Raw genomic sequence first — 24,803 nt, 5'->3', positions numbered from 1 at the left:
ATTAGAGGAGAACAGGAAATCAAGAGAAGTTTTTTGGTCCAACCTCCTTGTTCCTACACTAAGAACCAATTCTGATTAAATAAAGGGCAAAAAGAGGTAAGAGATTTTTTTCTTAACCTGCTCTCATCTCTGCTAAGTAGCAGCAAGCAAATAAGTCAACATGCCCCAAAGATGAGCCATCAAAGTGAAACATGAGTTAAAGGCAATGGTGGGAGTAGGCGGTGAGAATTATATCTGGTCCCCCAGTGCCACAGTCAGTCAGCAGCAATACACTCACCCACCAACCGACTCCATACATTTTATTGAATCTCTACGAGACGTTGAGAGAAACACAAAGAGAGGGTTTTATCCCTAAGGAGCTTACAGTCAAGGTGAAAGGTGAGCATATAAACAGGATTAATGAAGAACACCGGGACCAAATGAGCGGCAGAGACATAGGAGCCTAGGGTAATCACCATGATTGGAGTGGGCAGGGGATGCTTTGCAGAGGTGATGGGCATTGAGCTGAGTCTTCAAGAATAGGTCAGATGTGGGTAGTTGGAGCACAGTAGAGAGAGGCCCTCAGCAGGGTCGAGGAGGAGAGAGGAGCATCATGGGAAAGGCAGAGAAGCGAGGAATTTGGGGCCGACTTTCAAGGTAGATGGATGGATTTGGCCCTGGATCATAGGGTAAGTACCTGAAGACAGGGCTGACCCAGGCTGCAAAAAGCCAGACCAAAGAGGAGAATGGGTTTGTCTTGTGGACCCTGGAGGGCTGGAAAGTTTTTGATAAGGAGAGCGTTGTGATAACACTATAACTCTAGGTAAATTCCAACCATTTCTTCCTTTCCTTCCTGACCATACACCCCGTATTCAGGCTGGATTCCCCCCTCATGCACATGCTTCTATCTCCAATCCTGCCCTTTGTTTGTGGGGCACAGGCATGCTCTGTGCATCAAGGTTCCATTGAGTCTGTTTCAGCGTTCTTCGGTACCAATTTCCTGGCTTGCCAGAGCAGGAGCTGGATTTTTTTTCAAGGCTCAGGAGGCATGAGGAGGTATAAGTTTCTAACCCAGGATTTGGCTTCCAGCATCATACGAATTGTGCCTATAAATTTCGTTCCACGCAAGGTAGCGTTTACTAACCTTTAAGTAGTTCACAGAGAACAATTCAGCCTCCCCATTCAAATGGTAACACATGAAACATTTGGTATCCCCCAAGTCTGTTTACTTTCTGACTTTAAAAAAAATGGTTTTAAATAGCTTTCTTACCTATCCTCATTACCAACAGGTCTTCTAAAAGTATTATTCCTGCCATTATATAGAAAATGACAATTATAATGGAAGAATTTAAATAGGATTAAATCCAAGGTTGTTTTTTGTTGTTGTTCTTTCCTTTCTCTTTTTTTTTTTTTTGGCCACACCGTGTGGCATGTGGGATCTTAGTTTCCCACCAGGGATCAAACCCGTGCCTGCTCCACTGGGAGCGCGGAGTCTTAACCACTGGACCGCCAGGGAAGACCCTAAATTCATAGGTTTTAAATACACACTGGAGTGCGAATTCCATCTTATTTGTTTCCCAGTGTCTAGTACAAATAATATTAATTATTAATTAATATGTATTGGCTAAATGAACAAATAATAACCAGAGTCAACAGCCAAAATGCATGTCTCGGAGATAAGCAAAGACAAGAAGATTCATTTTCAAGTATATTTGCTGAATTTCCAATATGTACCAGACACGGTGCTAAGGGCTTTCACATTTCCTCCTCATACAACTCAAGTGGGCAGACGTTATGATCTTATGTTAGAGATATGTAACCTGAGGCACAGAAAAAGTTTAGTAACTTACCCAAGATTCCCAAACCAGGTGTTCTAATTCAAATCTAATTCAAACTCCAAGCTTCTGTCCTTGAGTTTTTCCCAAATTTATCTAATTATAGCAAATACCTGAGTGCTTATTACTCTAGCTTCTCACTTCAAGCTCTCCTCAGAAGATTCTGACTCAGTAGTTGGTGGGGGTCAGGAATCTATGGCTATGGTGATTCTGAGAAACATTTCAGGGGTCTTCAGTCCCAGCTGCCCATTGGAATCATGTTGGCAACGTTTAAAAACTCCACATGCCTTGGCCCTGCTCTAAACAAATCAATGGGAAGTAAGAGAGAAATCTCTAGGCCTCGATATTTTTTAATTCTCCAGATCATTCCAGTGGGCATCCAGAGCTGAGAACCACTGGGCTCAGCTCTACTATACTGACAATAATATTTAAGGGGTTTACCCAGCCTCCTCTAAGCACCTCTCCACCCCTTGCCTTTCTTCCCGTACAGTGTGGGCCAGGAAAAAGCCAAGATACTTAAATGAAAAGAGGAACAGAAGGGAAGGAGATCAAGAAACCATTTGTGACAAGTGATTAGGGAAAAAAAATGAGAGCTGTCGAAAGTGGTAGGGGGAGGTGAGGGGTGAAGAGAAAGGTTTGAGATTCATCACTGAAACAATTTACTAACTCTAAGTGGAAGGTACATAAAGCTGACACTCATGTGAGCATATTGCTCTCAAGTAAAGATCATGCACTTTTCTGTGGAAGTCAAAGCAATTTTTACAAACTCATATATTTATCCTTCCTTGTGACAAGGCTTGAAGATCAGAAATTCTGTCTGGGGACTTCCCTGGTGGCGCAGTCATTAAGAATCCTCCTGCCAATGCAGGGGACACGGGTTCGATCCCTGGCCCGGGAAGATCCCACATGCCGCGGAGCAACTAAGCCCGTGCGCTACAACTACTGAGCCTGTGCTCTAGAGCCCGCAAGCCACAACTACTGAGCCCATGCACCACAACTATGGAAGCCCACGCACTGTAGGTCCTGTGTGCCGCAACTACTGAGCCTGCATGCTGCAGCTACTGAAGCCTGTGCACCTAGAGCCCGCTCGCCACAACTAGAGAAAGCCCATGCGCAGCCAAAAAGAAAAGTTAAAAAAATATAAAGAAATTCTGTCTGTGTCTTTATCGTTCTTATTTTACAAGTGGGAGTACTGAGGCATGCTGGGAGAATGAAGTCCCCAAACTGGTTCCCAGGCTTTGTTGCCACCTCTGCTGTAAGGGGTGCATATTTTCTCTGCCTGTAAAATACTCATGGGCATAGACAACCACAGTGCGATATCTGGGAAAACAGAAATATGGAATACCTTTATGCCATCCTTCCTCCCAAACAACTGGAGGGTCCAAAACAATTGGAGCAAGTTAATATGATGGAAATTTATGTTATACTTTGATAATCAGAAATAACTTCAGTTACGTGGCATACGCCTATTGGATCTGTTTCCAAAGGGATGAAAACAAAGGAGAAGTGAAGTGCAGAAATTGTAGGTATCTATACACTTCTGGTGGGAGAAAATGACGTTTTAAAACTGCTGATTGTGATCTAGCAAGTGCTGCATTCCTTTGTATCAAAAAGAAAAACCAGGGCTTCCCTGCTGGCGCAGTGGTTGAGAGTCCGCCTGCCGATGCAGGGGCCACGGGTTCGTGCCCCGGTCCGGGAAGATCCCACATGCCACGGAGCGGCTGGACCCGTGAGCCATGGCCGCTGAGCCTGCGCGTCTGGAGCCTGTGCTCCGCAACGCGAGAGGCCACAACAGTGAGAGGCCCGCGTACCGCAAAAAAAAAAAAAAAAAGAAAGAAAAGAAAAACCAGTGTTCTCCCTCCTGCCTTCCTCGCCTGGGCAGTCCTTCACCCTCACTTAATGAAACGGAACAGGTGATGGCTTTAACGCCTCTTTCATTTAATCTCATTAATGCAGTCTGTTGGGATTCTCATTGTAGGGTAACATAGGGACAGTCGCGTTAGACCTCTAATGAAAAGTGCAATATTTTTCGATTAGACTTTTAATTGCTACGTGAAAATGTGTGAGGATGAGCTCAAAACCAAAGCTGAGGCCACTGGTGAGTTTTGCATTTTCTTCTTTCTTCTGACACTTAGCTGTACGAACTCTCCTTCAGGCAAGACAGTAAGCGTTTATAAGCTCTCGGCAAAATAAAGTGATGGCTAAGTGGGGGAACAATAAAATATTTTCTGACTTGAGCATTTATGTAATAAATAAGTCACTCAGGCTTTATTTTACACTGGAGAACATATTTACATATAAATATTACTATATCCTAGAGCAAATTACCAAACACATAAGTTTTGAGACTGAATTCATGTGGTCATCTGCCCATTACACTAACATGAGGTTAACAGTGTGAACATCCATGTCACAATTTTGTCGCTTTGATTTTAGCCATTGTCATTACTATTGTTAAGATCACTTTACTTTTCTAATTTTTTTAAATTTTTTTTTAAATTGGTTTATCAATATATTATGGCAGGTACTTTCTCGTGTAAGAAATCTGTTTTTCAAAAAAAATTCTATTTGGTTGAATGATTATTAACAGGTGGATTATGTTTGAGTTTTTCGTCTAAATTTTTTGTAAGTAAAGTAGTACATAGTTCCCTAAACACACATTATCTCATAGCATAGAGAGATTTTTGAGCATTCACTTTAAAAATATTTCAGGTCAAGATGGTGCATGATTTGTTGCCATTTTTTTTGTTAGTACTAGAACAACAGTTGGAAATATTAACATGTAAATTGATATAATTGTTCGTTTCAAATCATATAAGCCTAAAAATTGTTCAAAAAAAGTTACTAAGCAAATTAAAACTCCTAAAATATTATATTAACTCAGAAGTACATTTTTCCACAATGCTAGAGCTTCCTAGTGCCTGTATTTTTAGAAAAGAATAGCTATTGTTTCAAGGCAATTATTCACTGATTCCAGAATATATATATTTAAAGACTTTATTCATGAAATAAGCCATTACCAACAGATTGCAGTTCTGACATCAATGGAATCTTTAAACAACGATTTATCCTTCCTTTTGACAGATTTACTCAGGATATTGTTGTTTAGAAATTAATAACACTGGACGTATTAATGTCTATGTACTTAATCCTCTTTGGGTCTCAATTACAATTAGCACAGGCTGACAGGTAAACTTACATGTTCCTTTCTCCCTTGATTTGGTGTTAAAAAAAACAAACAAACATGAATTTGTCTTCTATTGTAAAGTTACATAGAACACTTTAATTTTAGGAGCTTATACGTGTGTGTGTGCATACACACACACACACACCTCATTTTTTAAATGAACTGTATGAACAAATGTGCCTTTACATTTTAAAGACAACCAGATATTTTACTTTCCTCTTAAATTTTAGTGGAATTAAAAGGAATATTCCAGATTAAAGCTGCAGCTTTTTTTCAAGTTACTACGGTAGAAATTTTAGTGTTGTGCTTAGCAACTGGTTTTCACCAGTCTTTTTCCTCTATTAGTTCCCCCAAAATAAATATTTCTGCTGCTTTGAAGTAATTCAAGCCTCTAAAGAAAATACTCAGAAAAGCTCCACTTTTTCCTACCAATTTAGACCACCTGGTAGCATCAAAATGCCTTTGGTAGAAATTAATGTATAAGAAACACAGCTAACGAATGGAGCAGCCATAAACATCTCCATGCAAATGTTGTTATAAACTATCAAGCAATGATTATGAATTTGCTGCTTGTAGAAAAACAGTTCAGATGAAACTTGTGAAAATGAAATTTGAAAATCAGGGTATCTGTTCTTAGTACTTGGTCATCGTTGTTCACAGAACTCCCTCACCAGCTTACGTAAACACTGAATAAAGCTGTTAGGGATTACTTGCAGCATGATGGATCTGATGAGCTCAAAAATAAGATAGCTTGGGTCCTATAATATTTAGGATTATGCTGGTAATCTCTTTAGGGAAAGTGTGCAGTATCAGCAGAAAGGCACTTTAGTCTTCAAGGGAGCTAGGCACTCATAATTCTATATTTGTTGAGTGGCTAAGCCTTTGCCTACCTTGATATAGGGTCTGTGTGATGTTTGGAATAGGGTGAAATTATAAGAAGGGGCTTACTGGAGTGACATCCCAAGTTATCATTTTACCCCTAAAATAATTTCTGGTGCTGCATACAGGTGAGAATACATTCGTTTAAATTCTAAGTGTCTCCTTTTTTGAAAAAGGCTGTCTATATAAGTATGAACTAAACCCAAAGGTGTCTTTCTCCAACCTCTGAACTTGTTCTTGTCTCTAGAGATGAAATAAGAATTACGATTGTTTTTTCAATTCTATAATTTCTTTTCAAAGTTCAATTCAGAAACAATGGAGACTGAGTTGCAAGTTTGCTAGAACATAAATGATATAGAAATGTAATTCTCAGTGCAGAAACTTACAATATATTTTTCTATGGTAGCATTGTCTATGTTAAAAACAAAATCAAATCTCTTGCAGTTAATCCAAAAAATGAGTTCCTAAAATCTGAATTCTTATAGAATGATCACTGGTATCCAGGTGTTCTCCCATAAGTGAAAGATCCCTCATGTCATGTTGGAGTGCCCATTCAAATGAATTTTTCCCTACGTCAACCCTCTGATGGCAAAGAAAGTCTTTGGGGCTAATGGTAGTGACTGTTCTTTTTCCATTTCATTCTCTCTCTCTCTCTCTCTCTGACACACACAAAACTGGTGTAAATATCTCACCTATGTTCTAAAGTTTGTTTGTGTAGTTATTTGCTGCATCCATGGCTAAGGGCATGTTTTTTTTAAAAAAAAAAAACAGAAGTGTTTGTAAATATGTAAGAGGGATAAATTATAATACTGTTCAGTTCATCCAAGCAGACTGTAGGACATTATGAGCCAGTTAAATCAATCTCTTATTACATTAGGAAGAAAAATGTTAATATGGTGCCAACATTCTGATCTTATATGGACGTTGTCCTCATGTGGGACAAGAATCCACCAAGTATCTCATGCAAAGATGAGATGCCACGTTTATTTCACAAGGTTTCTCTTTTCAAGAACGAAGGCATTGAAATTGGATTCTGATTACTGTATTTTAGACTATGTCCTCACCTTTGCCCCTGTAGTCTTGGTTTGTCTCTTTTTTAACACACTTCAAGAGATTTGGTCTTTCTTTACCACTAAGCAGGAAGAGACTTTTTTTTTTTTTTTCTTATTTTCAAGTTCTCTGAAAAACTTCTGAGAACTTCAGGAATGGTCTCTACCACATCTGTCAATGGAAAGAGTGAGAAATAGTACTGTGTCCTTTCCACCCCACACTTCAGTTGCTTAGGGTTTTCTTGGTGTGTATGGGGGACGGGGGAGTGTTAATTAGTTTTCCTGTTTCAACCTTTGAATTGTTTACCTTCAAATATATAATTTAGTGGCTTTATTTTTATATTTCTCAACCATGTCCCTGTTAATTGGCCTTTTCAAGTATTCTTGAAAAGAATGTAATATAGGAACCTCTTCTTAGAGCACAGTGAACAGTGAAACTGGGTTGAACCACATGACATCACCAATGTTGACTATCTCCTTGCACAAAAGAGTGGCAGATTCATATGGTTCAATATGACATATGTGACTACAGATAAAAGCATGATTGTTTGATAACTCAAAGAATTCTGCTACTATTTATTTTTCATTTAACCCCATTAACTACCCTGTTTACTTTCTAAGACCCAGCTCAAAAGCCACCTCATCCATCAAATCTTGCCAGCTTTCCCTAGTTGAAATCAATGTACTTCTTCCAGGTTTAGTTTAGCATTCATCTCAGTCTGCCCTGTGTCGACGTTATGTATACCTGTGTGGGGTTGTACAATCATTGTATTCACTTTGGAGACAGAAACTTGGTTTTGCATATATCTGTGGCCTAAAAGAAACAAATGCTTGCTCCATTGCCTTTGCTGGGGCTGTCTCAGAGGATTTTCACTACCTCCATCAAAAGAAGCACTTTGAGTAATTCAATTATTTCTAATAGTTAATAGAATTTTTAGTACAGTGTTAGATTTACAGAGTAATTGAGCAGAGTTCCATATATCCACCCACCCTCTCACATACAATTTCCTCTATTATTAATAGCTTGCATTAGTGTGATATATTAGTGAACCAATACTGACACATTATTATTTACTATAGTCCATAGTTTACATTAAGGTTCACTCTTTGTGTGGTACTGCTCTGTGGATTTCTGAGTTTCGACAAATGCATAGACATGTATCCATCATTACAGTATCATACAGCACAGTTTCACTACCCTAACAATTCTCTGTGTTTCACCTATTTATCCCCCAAACCTGGGCCAACCACTGTTTTTTTGTTTGTTTTTTTTTTTACTGACTCCAGAGTTTTGCCGTTTCCAGACTGTGCTATAGTTGGAATCATACTGTGTGTAGACTGTTCAGACTGTCTTCTTTCACTTAGCAACATATATATAAGGTTCCTCCATATCTTGTCATGGCTTGATAGCCCATTTCTTTTCAGCACTGAATAATATCCCATTGTCTGGATGTGCCATAGTGGGTTTAGCCACTCACTTATTGAAGGATGTCTTGTTTGTTTCCAGTTTGGGGTGATTATGAATAAACTTGCCATAAACATCCATTTGCAGGTTTTTGTGTAGACATAAGTTTTCAGCTCACTTGGTAAATACGTAGCAGCACAATTGCCGAGTCATATGGTAACACCATGTGGCTGTGTAAGAAACTGCTAAACTGTCTTCCAAAGGGGCTGTACTATTTTGCATTCCCACCAGCAACGAATTCCCTTTGTTCTGCATCCTCGCCAGCATTTGGTATTGTCAGTTTTTTTTAGATTTCAGTCATTCTAACAAGTGTGTTGTTTTAATTTGTAATTCCCTAATATAATATGACATTGAGCATCTTTTCATATACTTATTTTCTGTCCGTATATCTTCTCTGGTGAGGTGTCAGTTTTGATCTTTCGCCCAGTTTTTGAAGTCTAAGAGCTCTTTGAATATTTTGCATAGAAGTCCTTTATCAGATACGTGTTTTACAATATTTTCTCTCAGTCTGTGACTTGTCTCTTCATTCTCTTAATGCAATTAGATTTTTAACAGAAAAGCTGTATTTTTTCATCTTCTTAAAAGAGGCTTTTTTGCTCTTTTGATTTTTTCTCCAGAGAATTAACTCTGCCTGGTCACTCTGAATCATCTGTGTGACCTGGTGTGTGGAGTTTCTCCATCCCTGCCCTCCTTCGGTGAGGGTGGTGCTGCATAAACTTGAATTTCCTATTGAAGTTTTCAGCTAAATGGAGACTAGAGAAAGGGGTTCAGAAACAAATTAAGGAACTAAAGAGAGACAAGTTTTTTCACTGCAGCACAACTGCTGTTTTCTTCTTTTTATAACTGGAAGAATTAGCTATCAAAGAGGATGCATGTCTTTTTTTCTTATACAAAGTTGTCTTCACAGAGAGTTGGAGCTTGAGGGCAGATACCCTGAGAGTTAAATTGGAGAAGGTCTTCCCTTTCTCTCTTCCAGAACTTCTCAAATTTTACTCTGCATCACAGAGGTTCTCTTACAGTGCAGGTCCTGACTATGTTGGTCTCGGGTAGGACCTAAGTGCCCACATTTCTATCAAGCACCCAAGCCATGTCAGTGCTGCTGGTCAGGGACCACACTTTGAGTAGCAGATCTCAAGACAGCACTATGATAGAGGAGAGGAATGTGATGAGTATCCATCATGACTGTTGAACTCTATGTTAACTAATCGGCTTCCGTGAGATGGGGCAGCATTCCAAATGTTTCATTTCCAGAATTACCATGGCTAGCTGAAATGAGTTCATTTCTGTTTCAAACACTGTTTGACCTTCTTCGATTTAACAAAAGAAGAAAACTTGGTGCAATTCCATTTCTAAAACAGAAAAACTGTTTTTTAATCTTCTCAAGAGAGGCTTTTTCACACTGAGGATCCAGAGAGTGAGCTAGCATCCAGAACCCCAAGAGGGAGTCCACAGAAGAGGGGGGACACACTGCCGTGCAGTATTGTAACATGAAGAAGATGTAGGCACAGCTGACAGCCATTAAATCTGCAAAGGAAACCGGTACACTGGATGTTCATTACAGTAACGCAAGATGTTTCTGGGAATACCCTGGCTTCTCTTTCTTCTGCCTTGGCAATTAATGACCAGAGTTTTTTTATAACTAACCCTTCAATTGTCTTACTGCCTTTTGAACAAAAGAGAAATGCCTAAAAGACAATAGCAGAATCTGCTTTTCCAGAATCCTGTAAAGTTTATTTCCCGTAATGCCAGCGAAATTTAAAATTCCATCAATTCTCATAGTAGCTAAAACTGTAATTACCTGGACATCATAGAACATTTCTTATCAAATTTGAATACTGCCCTGGGAGCTTGTTACAAAGCAAATTCTGATGCAGTTGGCTTGGGCAAGTCTTGATAGTCTGCATTTCTAACATGCTCACAGGTCCTGCCGATGCAACTGGTCTACAGACCACACTGTGAGTGCTCATGGGAGACATTAACTGCTTTCAACCTGAACGATGTCAGGTCCTACACACACATTATCTCATTATAATTAACACTTTGACAGGACAAGATGTACTTAATGGGAATTAATTCAAAAATTATGAGTTTAAAACCACCACGACTTACAAAAGTGATTTGCTTTGCTTCCAAGGGAGATATTTAACTTATTATCAGTAATGCTATTAATGATAATACTAATTTCTGTCATTGTTCTCTGTTGGTCTTTGTTGGTCTCATTCTCTGTTGTTTCACTCTTCTGGGGAGTCAGAGTAAGCGAGCAGCTCTTTAGGGGTAAATGCTAATATGCAAAAGATAAATCAGCTCCCTTCATGATCCTACAAATTATGCCTTTGGAAAAAATCATTTTTTGCCATTATCTTATGATAGTAATTTTTTTTTTCTTACTGTAGTTTCCAACAATATACAGTGTAGGGAATTATAGTGATATAAAAATAAGTGGTATCTTTAGATCATTCAGAAGCTGTCTATCAACTGAATAGAACAGAAAGTTCACACAGACCACCACCCTGAATACTACAGAGAAGAGCTTGAGAAGAAAGAGTGACCCCAAATACTGATAGATGTGAGGGCATTCCAGTAGGAATTAGAGTACACTGAATTTCATGCACTATATTTGGTATTTAAGCAGGATGCTGGGATTAAGATACTCTGTGCCCTGATGAGATAAACGAGAACACAAACCTGATCCAATATCTGGAATCTTTTCAAATTAACCACATAACATGGTACAAGGGCAAAGGCTCAAAGACTTTTACTTTTTTCCTGAGGGTCTCATTTTTCCACACTTTCATCCCACCCCAATCTTGGAGCTATTTTCTGATAAATCAAAGTTACAGTGGAACCAGATTTCAGGAATACCTGCTTCATCTTTTGGGGCTGTTGCTATGTGATATCATAAAGTTTTGTACCTAATAGAGGTAGATACTTAATCTGCCAATGAGAGAGGAAAAGAGTACAAACAGGGATTTTAATTCAGATTTGCCACAAATGATATATGAGATACAATCTAAGTAGGAGATACAACTTGGGCTACTGAGACCATCTGCAAAAAGATTTTTAACCAAAATAGTCATCTGTATTGGAAACTTTTACATATGCAAATTGTGCTTCACTCAGACATTAAGAGTTCTTCCCGCACTGCCCACTTTTAGCATAACTAAAATTCTGGGAAGGAGGAACTGGCAGGCAAACCCAGTGTCCAGGAATGGGAGTTATCCTGGTTATGGGTAGATGCTTCATATTTCCCTTAAGAAAATAAAAGATGCTGCAAGTATAGCCCCCAAACAAAAGCCAGGAAATATAGAGAGAACTACTGGTCACTCCTTAGTATTTTCAGATTCTGGCCTTATCCCAGGATCTTATTTCCTTTGCAGGTGGCTTATGTGCTACAGAGAATTCCTTGTTAATAATTTGATTCATTTAATTCTCAATGGGAGCCTTTTATCATATCAGGATCACCAGGGGGCCTTTTTCAAAATACATATCCACTCTAGTCTTGAGATTTTGATTTCTTCTCCTCACCCCAAATACGGAAAATCAGTATTACTTAAAGCCTCTTTCATAAAAGGGAGTGTCAAATCTTTTGGTTTTACTGAAAGAAAAAAAATTAGGACTATTGCTTTAAGGAGTTATAAGAATTCTCTTTCAGGCTCCATAGAAAATATTTTAAAACAAGTATGGCCTGGACTCTGTCCTCAATGGATTTAAAATGGCCAGGATATAAAAATGGCCGGGTTGAGGTATAAGAGTTGGAATGCTAAGAAAAGAGAGCCATAGGAGCTCACACAGTAAAAAATGTTTCCACCAACCAGAAAGTACGTAAAAGGTCCATTATTACTACCATTCCTTACGGATGCTTTTAACAGTTAAGGTATTTTGATGAATCAAAGTGATTCATTTTCTAGTTAACACATTAGCCCGGATTAGTTTATTTAACCTTGATACCTGGTGTCACAGCTGGGGCTTCTGAAGGAGTAGAACTAAAGATATGTATATTTTGAGAAGCAGGGAGAATGAAAAGCATGGTGGCTTTGTGTGATGCTGTGTTAAGGGCCCCTCAGCAAGGAAGGGCCTTCAGGAGTACTCCAGGGTCAGAACTGCCATCTTCAAAGAGGGAGACAAATTTGGATTACTACTCTGCAATCGTTGAATAGGACCTGCCTGCCAAATCAGGGGATATTTAGTTGTGCTTCATGAATTATTCTAATATGAAGTAAAACATCAAATTATTTTAAATCTTCCCTGACACTCTTTGATGCTATAAGAATATCATTTCCAAATAAACAATATATGATTGCTTTTATAAACAAAAAGATTTAATTGGTAAATAAAAATTAACTACAGTCTCCACAGAGGCTTACCAATAGAAAAATGTAAGAGAAAGGACGATACAAGAAATTGAAAACCTGATAAGTGAGCACATCTCAAGCCATCTCTCAGGGCACTGCAGCCCATTTAAATTCGTCTCACAGAGGCTATTGTTGAATTAATCTATGAGTCCAGCAAAAGTATGGAAGTTGAACTCCCTCCTCAGCCTCTATCACCTTCATTGTCACAGCTGGTGAGGTCCAAGCCACCAAATCCTCCCTAGATGTTCAGTTTGAACCACAATAAATAGCTTGTCTCTAGATCTGCAGTCACCGAAAGACAGTCGCACAGGAAACAATGACTGGTATAATGGCAAGACATTTAGAAATGGCAAACATTGGAGCAATAATGTGATGTGTTGTCGTAATTAGTGTCTGAAATACCCTGCCTTGAAGATGTGCTTTATAAAATACATAGTGTGAACTGTGAATCTGTAGCTCAGAAGCAGTTTATTTCAAATGAGAGAAAAGGAAAAGGATTCGTACTTTAAATTATTTAAATTTATATTCACCTATAATAAACCTCAGATGATCTATTCTGCCATAGTAGGTAAAAATGGTCATAGATTTTCCAAACTGATAACCCCTTCCCACACAACAGGCTTACACATACACACTTTTAAGTGACTTCTTTCTCTTTAAAGATACCGTTAAAATGTTTATGGTTCTTCAGGATTACATGTTGAGCTAGAATTATAAATATGTATAAATATGCAGATGCTCTATCGAATCATTTCTTATCCCATTTGTATTTCCGAAGTTGTGTAAGATAACCTTTGTAGCTTTCCAGAACATCTTCTCACACCCCAGGGGGCAAATTACCTCTATTTTCATTTCCTTTAGACTTAGATCATTTTATAATTAAGAACTTATTGAAGCAGATTCTCCCCATGTGTAAGTTACTCCCTGGGGAGTAATTTATGCAAAGAGCACCTCTGACTTAATATCATATAAACCTAACAACTGTACAATGGATACCTGGGATTTTTAGTCAATTTTGCAATCATTGTAAAAAATCCACAGTTGGAAAGGTTACACTGGAAAAAAAAAAAAAGACAAAACCTGGTACAAAAAGCTTATAGTGTCATTTGTTTGGGTTTTTTAATGATTAGATTTTTTTAATAAAGGAATAATAATGTGGCTTGTCTCGTCATATTTTTTGTCCAGAAACATCAGAAGTAATGATGTTTTTGATGGTGATGATGAAGATTGACATTTTGTAGCTCTTTACTCTTTGCAGGGTACTTCCACATAAAATATCTCATTTAATCCTCACACCTCTATGAAGTTTGTCAGCTAAGGTTTACAAACCAGAAAACAAGATCAGAGATGTATTTTCTTGGTCATGGGCCCAGTCATTAACAGATTAGGTACTAGAATCCAGGGGGACAGAACAGAATAGAGTGACATCAAATCTCACATTTTTTTCATATCCCACAATTCTGAAGACAAATCCTAGTTCATATATAAAATCAGAAGCAAATAGAAACACTTAGTCTAATAAGTATTTTAGTTGAATTTGTCTCTTCTCCTGATATTTTTATCATTATCTCTTTAACTGGTGCTATTGGAATAATATAGGAATTCAAAATTGTATTTGTATTTTATCTTTGTGAGAAGCAGAGAAACGGTTACTGAATGAAATCTCAGGAAAATCAGCTAATTTCCCGTCATCATTTCCCGAGTCACCTCAAAGGCGTCATTAACCACCTGTATCCTCAGTTTTCTCATATGAAAAATAGGGACATAACTGAATTTTTTGCTTATAAAGATGATTTGAACTTACTGCGAAATATTTAATTTAAACAAAATTTAATGTGCTCCCCTAAAGCTAAGTATTATTTTTTTAATGAAAACAATAAAAAGAGGGTTATGTCTTGCATTTATTTGTTTTGTATATTCAAGGGTGAGAAACTGTAGAAAAGCATCCAAGTGGCAGATTGATGTATAAAGCATTTTGAAGCATATTTTGCATAATTATTTTAAATTGGGAGAAGGAATAGCAGATCTTCCTACTGTGTATAATTTTAACAACACTGAGAATACTATCAGTGACGTAGGAATTACTACATTCTAAATAAAGTTTATATCATGGATTCATCCATAACCTCAAAGCTTATGGCTTAAAATCATTATTCCAACAGATTCTATACACGGGTGTCTACAAGACATGACACCAAATTGCACACATGCAAAATGGAAATCCCGTGCCTCACCATATTCCACAAAGGAATTAGCTTACCAACCAACCATGTATGTCAAACCTACTATTTAATCTTACACCCAAGGCTAGGAAGCTAGAAGTCACCTTTGATTCTTCATCAATTTCCACCTCTGTATCCTTTCTTTCTTTTACCTTCTCACTTCTTCCATTGAGCTGTCTTTCTGTTTGCTTCTTCCTGTCCATTTATCCTGCCACCGATGTAATTCATGCCTTCAGCTCCTAACACCCAGGTTAGGAACAGTCTTTTAGTTAGTCTTCCATTTGTGTCTGGTTAACCTGCCAAACTCACCTTTCTAAAGTACCCAAACCATCACTTTCATCATTTCTTCATTCACTTCTTTGATTCCTTATGGCCAGTGATGTCAGGTGAAAATTCCTCTGCCTAACTCCCAAGAGCTTGATAATCTGACATCATTCCCTCTATCCAACCATATGGCCCAAGTTTCCATTAGAACCAAGTTGCTTGTCTCAGTGATCACAAGCCACAATCATTCGCGGCCTCCTTCATTCCATTCTGCTTGCAGAAATGCCTTTTGCCTTGTACTTCCTACACAATCTTCAAAATCAGAATGTCTTCATCTCCAATGAAATTATTTCAGTTCCTATTGAAGTAATAGTACCCATATGCTTTATTATTTTTTCCCCTGATATCGCCATGTATTCATTTTGTTTTATTGATTAAATTATTAGTGTCATTAGTATATCTTATCTTGTGTCAACAACCTTTATTATTTTAGTGGATATATAGATGCTTAATAAATATTGAACTGATTCATCATTGGCATTTTCACAAGTAATCATCCAACCACTTAATGTATAAAGTCACCTCCGCCCCTTCCAGTTTCCCTTATTTACTTATGTAAAATAATATTGAAATAAGGCAATGTGATCATTCTCAGTGACTTAATGTTTGAAGTGCAAAATAAGAAAACCAAAGCCACAGGTTCAAGGGATTTTTAAGTCACACTACATGAAGGTCAAGTTCAAAAAAAGGAGAAAACAGTGAAAGCAAAAGTTTAGAAAGCTTCTCGTCCCTGGTTATATTTTTTAGTTTGAGGAAAACAAAACAAACAATGGTAAATGGATGCCCTTTACTTAGAAGAAGCAGCTGGGGGACTGTTCAAATAGAACTGGGTGATCTCACAGCCCCACCCCCATCCTAGTGTCTTCAAACACTGAGCCATGGCGGGGAGAGGTGGGAAGGGAGATCGGAGGGCGAAAAGAAAACTCCGTAAGCTCAAAAATGTCTGTTTTCCCCTTTCAGCACAAATTGAAGTGATACCATGCAAAATTTGTGGCGATAAATCCTCTGGGATCCACTACGGAGTCATCACGTGTGAAGGCTGCAAGGTATGGGACTTTAACTCAGTACTGCCAACAGCATCCGCGTTTGCCTCAGGCATCTGTGTACTTCACAGTGCAAGAGGTGACACCTTTTGAAAGGCCTGCTAAAGGATTCTTGTGCCTGCTGCTGACACTCAGGAATTCTTGCTTGGTGGGTGGGTGGGTTGATTTTCTGTTCTTTGGCCTTTTACATTTTTGTCATTGTCTAACTCATTAGCAGGTGCTTAAAAATGGATTAACATTTAAAAGCTTCAATTATTCACATTTACAGAAATATAAATACTGATTTGCTGTTTTAACAGTTTTGTGTCCATATCACGTTTATATCAATATGAACGGTTAAAATATTATAAGCTAATGGCCATGTGTTTATTTATCTGCTTGAGAAAGCCGTCGAGATAGCAGTTGCAATATGCATGTGATCATCCTTTATTCTCATGTTCCAGAAAAATAAAAGAAAACTGGAAGCATGGAATGTTAAAAGTGGAGCAGATAATCTCTGATCAGTTAAAAATCATCTGCCCCAACTTCATCAATGAGATCTGAGGTCTAAAGAAGATTATGTCATATGGCCAATGTCACTAATCTAGTTAGTGAGAGAACATGGCCAAAAGCATGTTTCTTTCTTTGTTTTTCATTCTCAGTCTAGTGTTCTCCTCCACAACAAATCCAAGCAATTCTTCCAAAGACAAACTAATTCCTATGAGCAAGTTGATTTTTAAAACACAAAGCTGGAGGAATAGCAGTTAACATAGACTTAATCAGAAATAAGAGAAATGTGAAACTTAAGAGTAAATGTTTAAATTTAATCCTTAGAAGGAAAGAAAGGGTGAGAGACTAAATATCAAGGGAGAAATGAAAACAGTTCTGCAATTTTAAAGGGCAGTATGTAACCAGAACAAATGAAATGCAGCCATAGTCCAGGAGGGGAAAGTGATAGACTGGCAAAGTTATTGGCAAAAGCAATTATATTTTTGATCAAAGATGCAAGTAGAGTGAATCATTAATTTAAGGTCAGTAAACTGAAGGAGATGCGGCACAATCAAAAATTCTAAGAACCAACTTTAAACTTATAAGACATTCAGATATAAATGAAACAAAACGTACTGTAACTCAAATAGTCATGCTATGTGAAAAATTGGCAGTGTCTTCATAATAGTCTCAAAAATTATGATTCCTGGAATTGAAACTGGAGGGAAGAAAAGAAAAAGGACTAAATGAGAATAAAGTAGGGGAGGGATGCATAGGGGGCAGAATAACATGAAATGTCCTAACCCATCAACATACTGACTGGCTTTAGAGGTGATTAGCAGTAATCCCATCTTTGAACATCATGAGATGTGCCTTGGGTTCTGTTCTTCTGCAGACCTATAATTAAGAATTGCATGTTATTCACCTTAATGCAATTTTTTCAACTTATCACAAGACACGTTAAAGCAAAATTACGAATCAGCAATTTTTTACCCTTCTAGAATAAGTTATTACTTCCTCTGGGCAGATAGACAGACAGTTTTCTTCATAAACACTAATAATTTTGTTATCTTTTTCTTAACTTATTTTTTTGGCCATGCCACGTGGCGTGCAGGATTTATTCCCCCAAACAGGGATTGAACCCATGCCCCCTGCAGTGGAAACACAGAGTCTTTAACAACTGGACCATCAGGGAATTCCCCTAAATACTAATAATTTTGGAATCAGACACATCTCCAGTGAAATCACTTCCGCCGTGTTGGTTTATTATGCAATTTTAAGAGCTCTGGTCTAGTTTACACAGTACCCATGAAAAAATGTTTTGTAGCTCAATGTCAAAGTGGAAGTGTTTTGTGTTTCATTGTATAAAGCTGTATTTAGAAAATGTCTGCTTTCAAAATATGAGGCTATGGTGATGTTAAGGAACTAGACATTTTAAGCAGTGATTTCCAAAAAAGATTTAACTACTGAACAAATATATTCCAACAGGTCAATAGCCAAGAACGAGTATTTAGGCTCCTGTCATCTTTTCTATTTAAAGAAGGAATCCAGGATCAAAGAACTTATGCTGTCATTTTGAAGCATATTCTGAGGTTTTAGTCAAAATGATACTGTACACCACACAACTTTTTTTTATTTCATGGAAAAACCCACATTTGTAAATATGCTACATTTTTCTCCAAATAGCAAACTCAAGAAATTCCGCTCAGAATAAGATATCAATGTCAGCACATTTAGTATCAACCTCTGAATTTTCATAATACTGTTTTCAGATCCACATAAACCACCCATTTTAAGTAACATCATTTCCGCTTGTACACTTATTCAAGTTCCTTTTCATCCAATAAAAATTTAAAACGAAATCTCTTTTTCATGCTAGAAACCTCGTTTGCAGTAATGAGCAACAGATAAGCAAGAAATGTCTCACAATTAATGTCAAATTGGCCTTAAATTAGGGCTGTAGCTGTGACTTCAAAAAAGTCTCTTCTGTCAACTCCTTTGCTAAGTGGCACTTAAGAGTATCCATAGGTAAAAACCACACAATTCTTTTGTAAAATGTAAATTCCAAGTCATCTTCAATCAAGACTGATGAGCTGAGGTTACGCCTTCTGACAGCTTTCACAGTATATGAAGTACATAATTTCAACCTCTGGGGGCTTGGATGTGATCTCTTGTTTAAGGGCTCCATGAGTTCATGCAAACTGGCCAATTGGATATCTTATTTTGCCACCACTGGTTCATTAAATAAATAATACGCATGGATCTGTGGGGGCAAAACTAGCTCTTGTTGAATGGCTTGAGGATTACAACCACAAAACCAATTGGCACTCCTCTCTAAGGAGGTACTTGGCCACTCATCCTTTTCTGAGGCTTTTCATAAGGTTGGCCAAGCTCTCTGTTACAGTGCCTTGCCAAGCCATATGGAAGCCTGAGGCAAAAGGAAAATTGATAATTTTAATTCTGTTTTTATGTAAACTTTTGGGGAGTTTGCATTAATGTTGATTTGTAACATGTAAAATCAGTGTTAAAATGTTTATCCTGAGTACCACATCTTTTGGCAACCCTTAAATGTGTGACCAAGAGTCCCAGCCCTGCACTATCCTCCCATTGAAAGTTGAGGAAACTGTTTGACAGAAGTCAAGTGACCTCTTCCAGGCCTCTCAGCGAGATGGGCATTGCGTGACCATCCTGGACCTTTTCTAGGCTTCCTCCTTCCGAGAGATGATAGTACAGGATATCTTTTCCTAAAATTTCTCTTGGTAAATCTATTTGTAGATCACTGCTTTGTTTGTAGCACTTTGCACTTTTGCTTTATTGTAATTCAAGGACAAGGAGTGATGAGGGAAACTAATTAAATAAGTGAATGAATGGGTGAAGGATACTTTCATATCTCTGGAGAAAATGTTTATTTACCCCAGTAGGATTTTTGGTAAGAGAACTAAGGTGGGTGGTATCCAAAGAATTAAAAAAATAATAGACTTAGCTGTGGGTTTATTTATAAGGGTGATCTATGGTCCAAGGCAGTTCATTTTGTACCAGAAGGACCTAAATGTACTTGCATGAAGACCTCCTAGATTGCTACAGCCTGAGGCCAAGCAGAGAGCATTCATTCAGCTTTTACTTATTGTCTGTTTTCTACTGAGCAGTTTTTATACCATATTTCCTGTATTCAAAGATGTGGTTGACTCTAAGGTACATCACTGCTTAGAAAAACAACCTTCCAGATACATTCTGGCCAAATACAAAAATTTCCAAATGGATAAAAATGCATCTTAGAAACTAGGAAGATAGTGGCGCATATTGAACCCACACTACTCAGTACCCAGAGTTCCTCACTCCAACAGCACTTGACACACTCCTGTGTTATTGTCCCCATGAAGTTCTGTCATACGTGACACTCCCCTCTGCCACTCCCTTCCCACTGCTCTCTGGGGGCAGGAACTCTGTTTTACTGTGCATAGAACAGCACGGATGTCTTTAGTACACATTGATTGAATGAATGAATGAATGATACCTTCATATCTCTGCAGAGAGTCCAAATTTTCCCCAGTAGAAACATCTGTAAGCAGTCCAAGGAGAGGTAGCCAAAGAATTTTAAAAAGTGAACTCAGTTAACGACGTTCACTGTAGAAAATGTAGCTATCATCTCTGTTAATGGTCGCTTCTTATAAATTTATCTCCCTCCCATTCTCTTTCTCCCTCTAGGGATTCTTTAGAAGGAGCCAGCAGAACAATGCCTCTTACTCCTGCCCGAGGCAGAGAAACTGTTTAATTGACAGAACCAACAGAAACCGTTGCCAACACTGCCGACTGCAGAAGTGTCTTGCCCTAGGAATGTCGAGAGATGGTAAGGCTTCGCCTTCCTACTTCTTACTTAAAGGCTTTCAAAACAGAGAGCTAGTGGGAAGCAGCCGCATAGCACGGGGAGATCAGCTCAGTGCTTTGTGACCACCTAGAGGGGTGGGATAGGGAGGGTGGGAGGGAGATGCAAGAGGGAGGAGATATGAGGATATATGTATACATACAGCCGATTCACTTTGTTATAAAGCAGAAACTAACACAGCATTGTAAAGCAATTATACTCCAGTAAAGATGTAAAAGAAAAAAGAAGGCTTTCAAATGTATGCTTTTCTTCTTTTCATTCAAAATTATTTAAATACAAGGCTGGATAACTGAAAAAGAATTTTCCATTAAAAACAATTTCAGAGCCAGAAAGTATAAATAATATACTGGCTAACACGTATATGTCACTCTAGGGCAGTGACATGATTAAACAGAAATGGCTTGAATCTTATGGATGCATCAAATGGATGCTTTGCTGGAGTCTGTTTAAGCTGCTGGAAGAATTCTAGACAAAGGGATAAGAAGAAAAGAAAACCACTTGCTGGCAGTGTATTAAGAGGAAAAGTAAGAGCAAATAAATATGTAGTATTGCCTATAACATAGGAAGAAAGGAAAGACTTTTCTGTAGCTCACGGAGCAACCTGTGCTAACTAGGTTAGGTGAAAGCCACGTAGTCCTAGATCTAAAGGTTACCACTTGTCCAAGTTTGCCTGTGAATGAGGGACTTCCTGGGATGTGAGATTTTCTGAGCTAAAACTGGAAAGTCCCAGGCAGACCTGGACCACTTGGTCACTGGGTAAGTCTGACTGGTGCACAAGTTGCTTCGTATGTGGAGATGCTAAGGAACAGACCTTGCTTCTGTAGGAAGCCCAGAAGCTCCATTAATGGATGTGGACTATTCAGAGGCATGATGAAGATCAGAAAGGCTGTAGCAGAGCTCCACATCTTAGAAGGGTTCTGTAGATGGTTTCACGCCCAATCCAAATGGGTGGCTTGGCACCCCAACTGAACTTCTTAGATTAATGAAAGAGGACAAATAAACTCACACAAAGAATTTCATCTAGCTTTGTGTCCATTTTTAAGTTTTCATCTAAACGAATTCTTTCCCCACTGACGTTGGCTGTAGCACTCCTGTACTGGGTTATGAGCAGCCCTGTGTCCTGGGGCCATTTCTGTCTTGTTCCCACTGTACCCTCAGGGTCTGGTTAAAAGGAGGCACCTAAGTGTTTGTTGAATGAATCATGGAATTCTCTTTTACCCAGAGCCTGAGACACAGACAAAGCCCCTGATACTCATTCTCTTTACGTGGATCACTGTGGATTCTGTGTCTCTGGTCACACTCCCTGGAATGAAGTTCAAGGCAGTGTGGACCAAAAAAGAAAAAGAAAAAAAAAAAAAAAGAAATACTTCTAGATTTTAAAGAAATATAGATAATTGGCATGCACTATCTCTTGGTATAAAGGGATTTTATGAGTTATTGAATTAAATGCGGGCCTTTTAGTCATTTGAATAAATTTAACTCTGCATAGATGGTACCTAAACGTATACACTGTTTACTTCTTAGCTTGCGTTCTCCAGATAGTTGCATCTTGAATTTTTGTTTACCATTTCTCTAATTTCCAACCCACATAAACTTGTCTTGCACAAAAGTATACCAATGAGATATATTTAACCCCCAAAATAAAAAGAATCTGACGTTGAGCCTTCCAGTTTATAGGTAGCTTCTAAAGCTACAAGATGTAGGTTTCCAAAACTTTTCTATGTATTAGCTGATTTTGTTTGTTTTGTTTTTCTAGATTTGCTAATCACATACATTTACTCGTAGGGTAAATTTGTAGCCCTGTGTACTTGCACATAACTAAAGTGAAGAAAGTGGAGGGTGGAGGTTAAATGGTTTTCAGAATTTCTTTAGTGAAGTTCTGTGGGAATTCGAGTTGATAATTTTGCACTTCATTTCTGTAATATGGAGTCAGCATAATAATTGACAATATCTGAAGAGTTTCACTAATAATTCTACAGAGAGACTAAGCCATTGAGTATTTGCCTTTGTTGCTTCTTCCTACAATAAAAGGAAGTATCTATTTGGAAAGAGAGATCATGTGGGTCTGTGCTGGTGAACAGTCATGAGCAAGGGATGGGCATATGGTCCAAGGCAGATTCAGTGACGTCAGCCCACAAAATCTAAGAGGTTGTCTGAATCTCATGACATAAAAAATATATTGTAGGGGTGGGGGTGGGGACGTGGGGATCGTTTATGGATAGAGCCGCAGTCTATTCTCAAGGGGGAGGAAATTTACTACAGCATAAACTTCTGTGCAAGAAAAAGCAAGATAGTATCTAAGGATGCTGAGGATTAAGGATAATGATCCATCTTAATTTTAGGTCCAGAGACAATCTTGAGGCTTCCAGGGACATCTTTCAAAATGCCCCCTAAGCATGGCTTGTGTCAGATTAATGGCGAGGAGAAATGCTCAGGAGTGATAGTAGTAGCTGGGAATGAGGAGAAGAGGCTTCAGCAGAAGAAAAACATGATTCTGTCTATGGGAAAACAAATTCTTCTTTACTGTTTATATAGAGGAAGTTTGTTATAGGCCTTGAATATATAGGGTACTTTAAACTAAATAAGTCACACTAATACCTGGGAAGCTAAACAGGTTTTATCTTCTATTGATAAGTAATGCCTAGTATGTGGTATCAAAGGATTATGAAGCCCTGAGGTTATGGTTAATTAGCTATGTCTAGTAAGGGCTCAAGAGTAAGAGGTAGTATGTGTCCTGCCACTAATTTATTATACCTACCTTCTACTGACGAAGCAGATATTTTCAAAGTGCTTTAGCAGTAGTACCAGTAGCCAAGGTAAGATGCCCTCACACCTAACTTCTATATACACACCACCCAGCTTCCCTCAGACATAAAGTAGCATCTTCATTTTAATATTTGCATTTGTTTTCTGTCAGTTATGCCTGGGTCCAAGAATATTTACTTCACCATACCTGGTCACTAAAACAATATGACTGCTAGTAGATGGCTTGATATAACTGTTGACTCCGCTGGACTTTCATTCTCTCCTGAATTTCAGCTTCTATAGTTGCGTATTAGTCATGGGAGAGAATGAGTAGACAACAAACTCAGCAGTAACAAATTTGTTCGAATTTAGCATTGGCAAAGAATCAAAAGTCAAATCCACTTGGAATACATACACATATGTTTATGTGTATAAAAAGGTGAAGGTATTGCATGTATACGTGTGTGTGAAGTGACGGCATACGTATGTGCACTGAATCTTCTCCACCATTGTATTTATTTCTTTTTTTAACTGGACCCTTCACAAATGTTAGTTGCCGGAATCTTCAGTGTGAGGTGTAGTAGCACTACCAAAAAAAAAAAAACAAAATATTTTGGCATCAATAGGAAGATATTGCACCCCCCAAAAAAAGCATTATACTCACCTTGCAATAATGAAGTATGTGTCCTCCTAAGTGACATGCCTCTATGAAAAAATGGAAGCTGCCCTACACGGGCAGGTGTCACAGATTTAGCTTCTTGTTATCCAGAATGGTATGGTCCAGTATGGTATCCACGTGTTGCTATTTAAATTTCAGTTTAGATTTATTACAATTAAATAAAATTTAAAGTTTAGTTCTTCAGTCACACTAGCTATATTTCAAGTGCTCAAAGCCACATGTGCCTTGTGGCTACCATATTGGAAAGTGCAGGGAACATTCCATAATCACAGGAAGTTCTGTTGGAGAAGTGAAGGGGAAGAGAGAGAATGTTTTAAAATTATGAATAGGGTTGGGTAGACTGCATCCGATTTTTTTCTACAAATCTTAAAGCACTATAAAAAGGCATAGCCTTGAAATTTTAAAGTTAAATTAAGACTAGTTTCCTTGATAAGTAGTGAGATATAAACATAAAGCATTTCACAGCCAAAGATAGTAAGATAAAATAATTTCCAAAAGGCCTATGGAAAGTCATAGATGATAGTTCTACAACGGGGTTCCTCTTGATACCAAAAACATGTGTCTAGTTGTCATGTGGTAGGAAGCAGAAATCTTTGAAGAAGCATCATCTTTGTTGTATAGTTACTCCAAAAACTTCCATTCCATTTAGAATCCCACAATTCAAATAGATATGAAAAGATTTCCAATACTTTT

The 24,803-nt window shown here is 38.1% G+C and overlaps 1 protein-coding gene across 1 annotated transcript in view; it reads left to right on the top strand.

Moving 5' to 3' along the window:
- RORB (RAR related orphan receptor B) overlaps window positions 1-24,803 on the top strand; it is a 189,562-nt gene that overhangs the window by 122,891 nt on the left and 41,868 nt on the right. Inside the window, exons 2-3 of the mRNA XM_032636244.1 lie at window positions 16,253-16,338; window positions 20,509-20,650. Of these exons, the coding sequence (XP_032492135.1) occupies window positions 16,253-16,338; window positions 20,509-20,650 (228 nt within the window). The remainder of the gene's footprint in view (window positions 1-16,252; window positions 16,339-20,508; window positions 20,651-24,803) is intronic.

Source organism: Phocoena sinus, chromosome 6 (assembly GCF_008692025.1).
Source record: "Phocoena sinus isolate mPhoSin1 chromosome 6, mPhoSin1.pri, whole genome shotgun sequence".
NCBI lineage: Eukaryota > Metazoa > Chordata > Mammalia > Artiodactyla > Phocoenidae > Phocoena > Phocoena sinus.
This window is presented reverse-complemented; position numbering and strand designations above follow the sequence as displayed.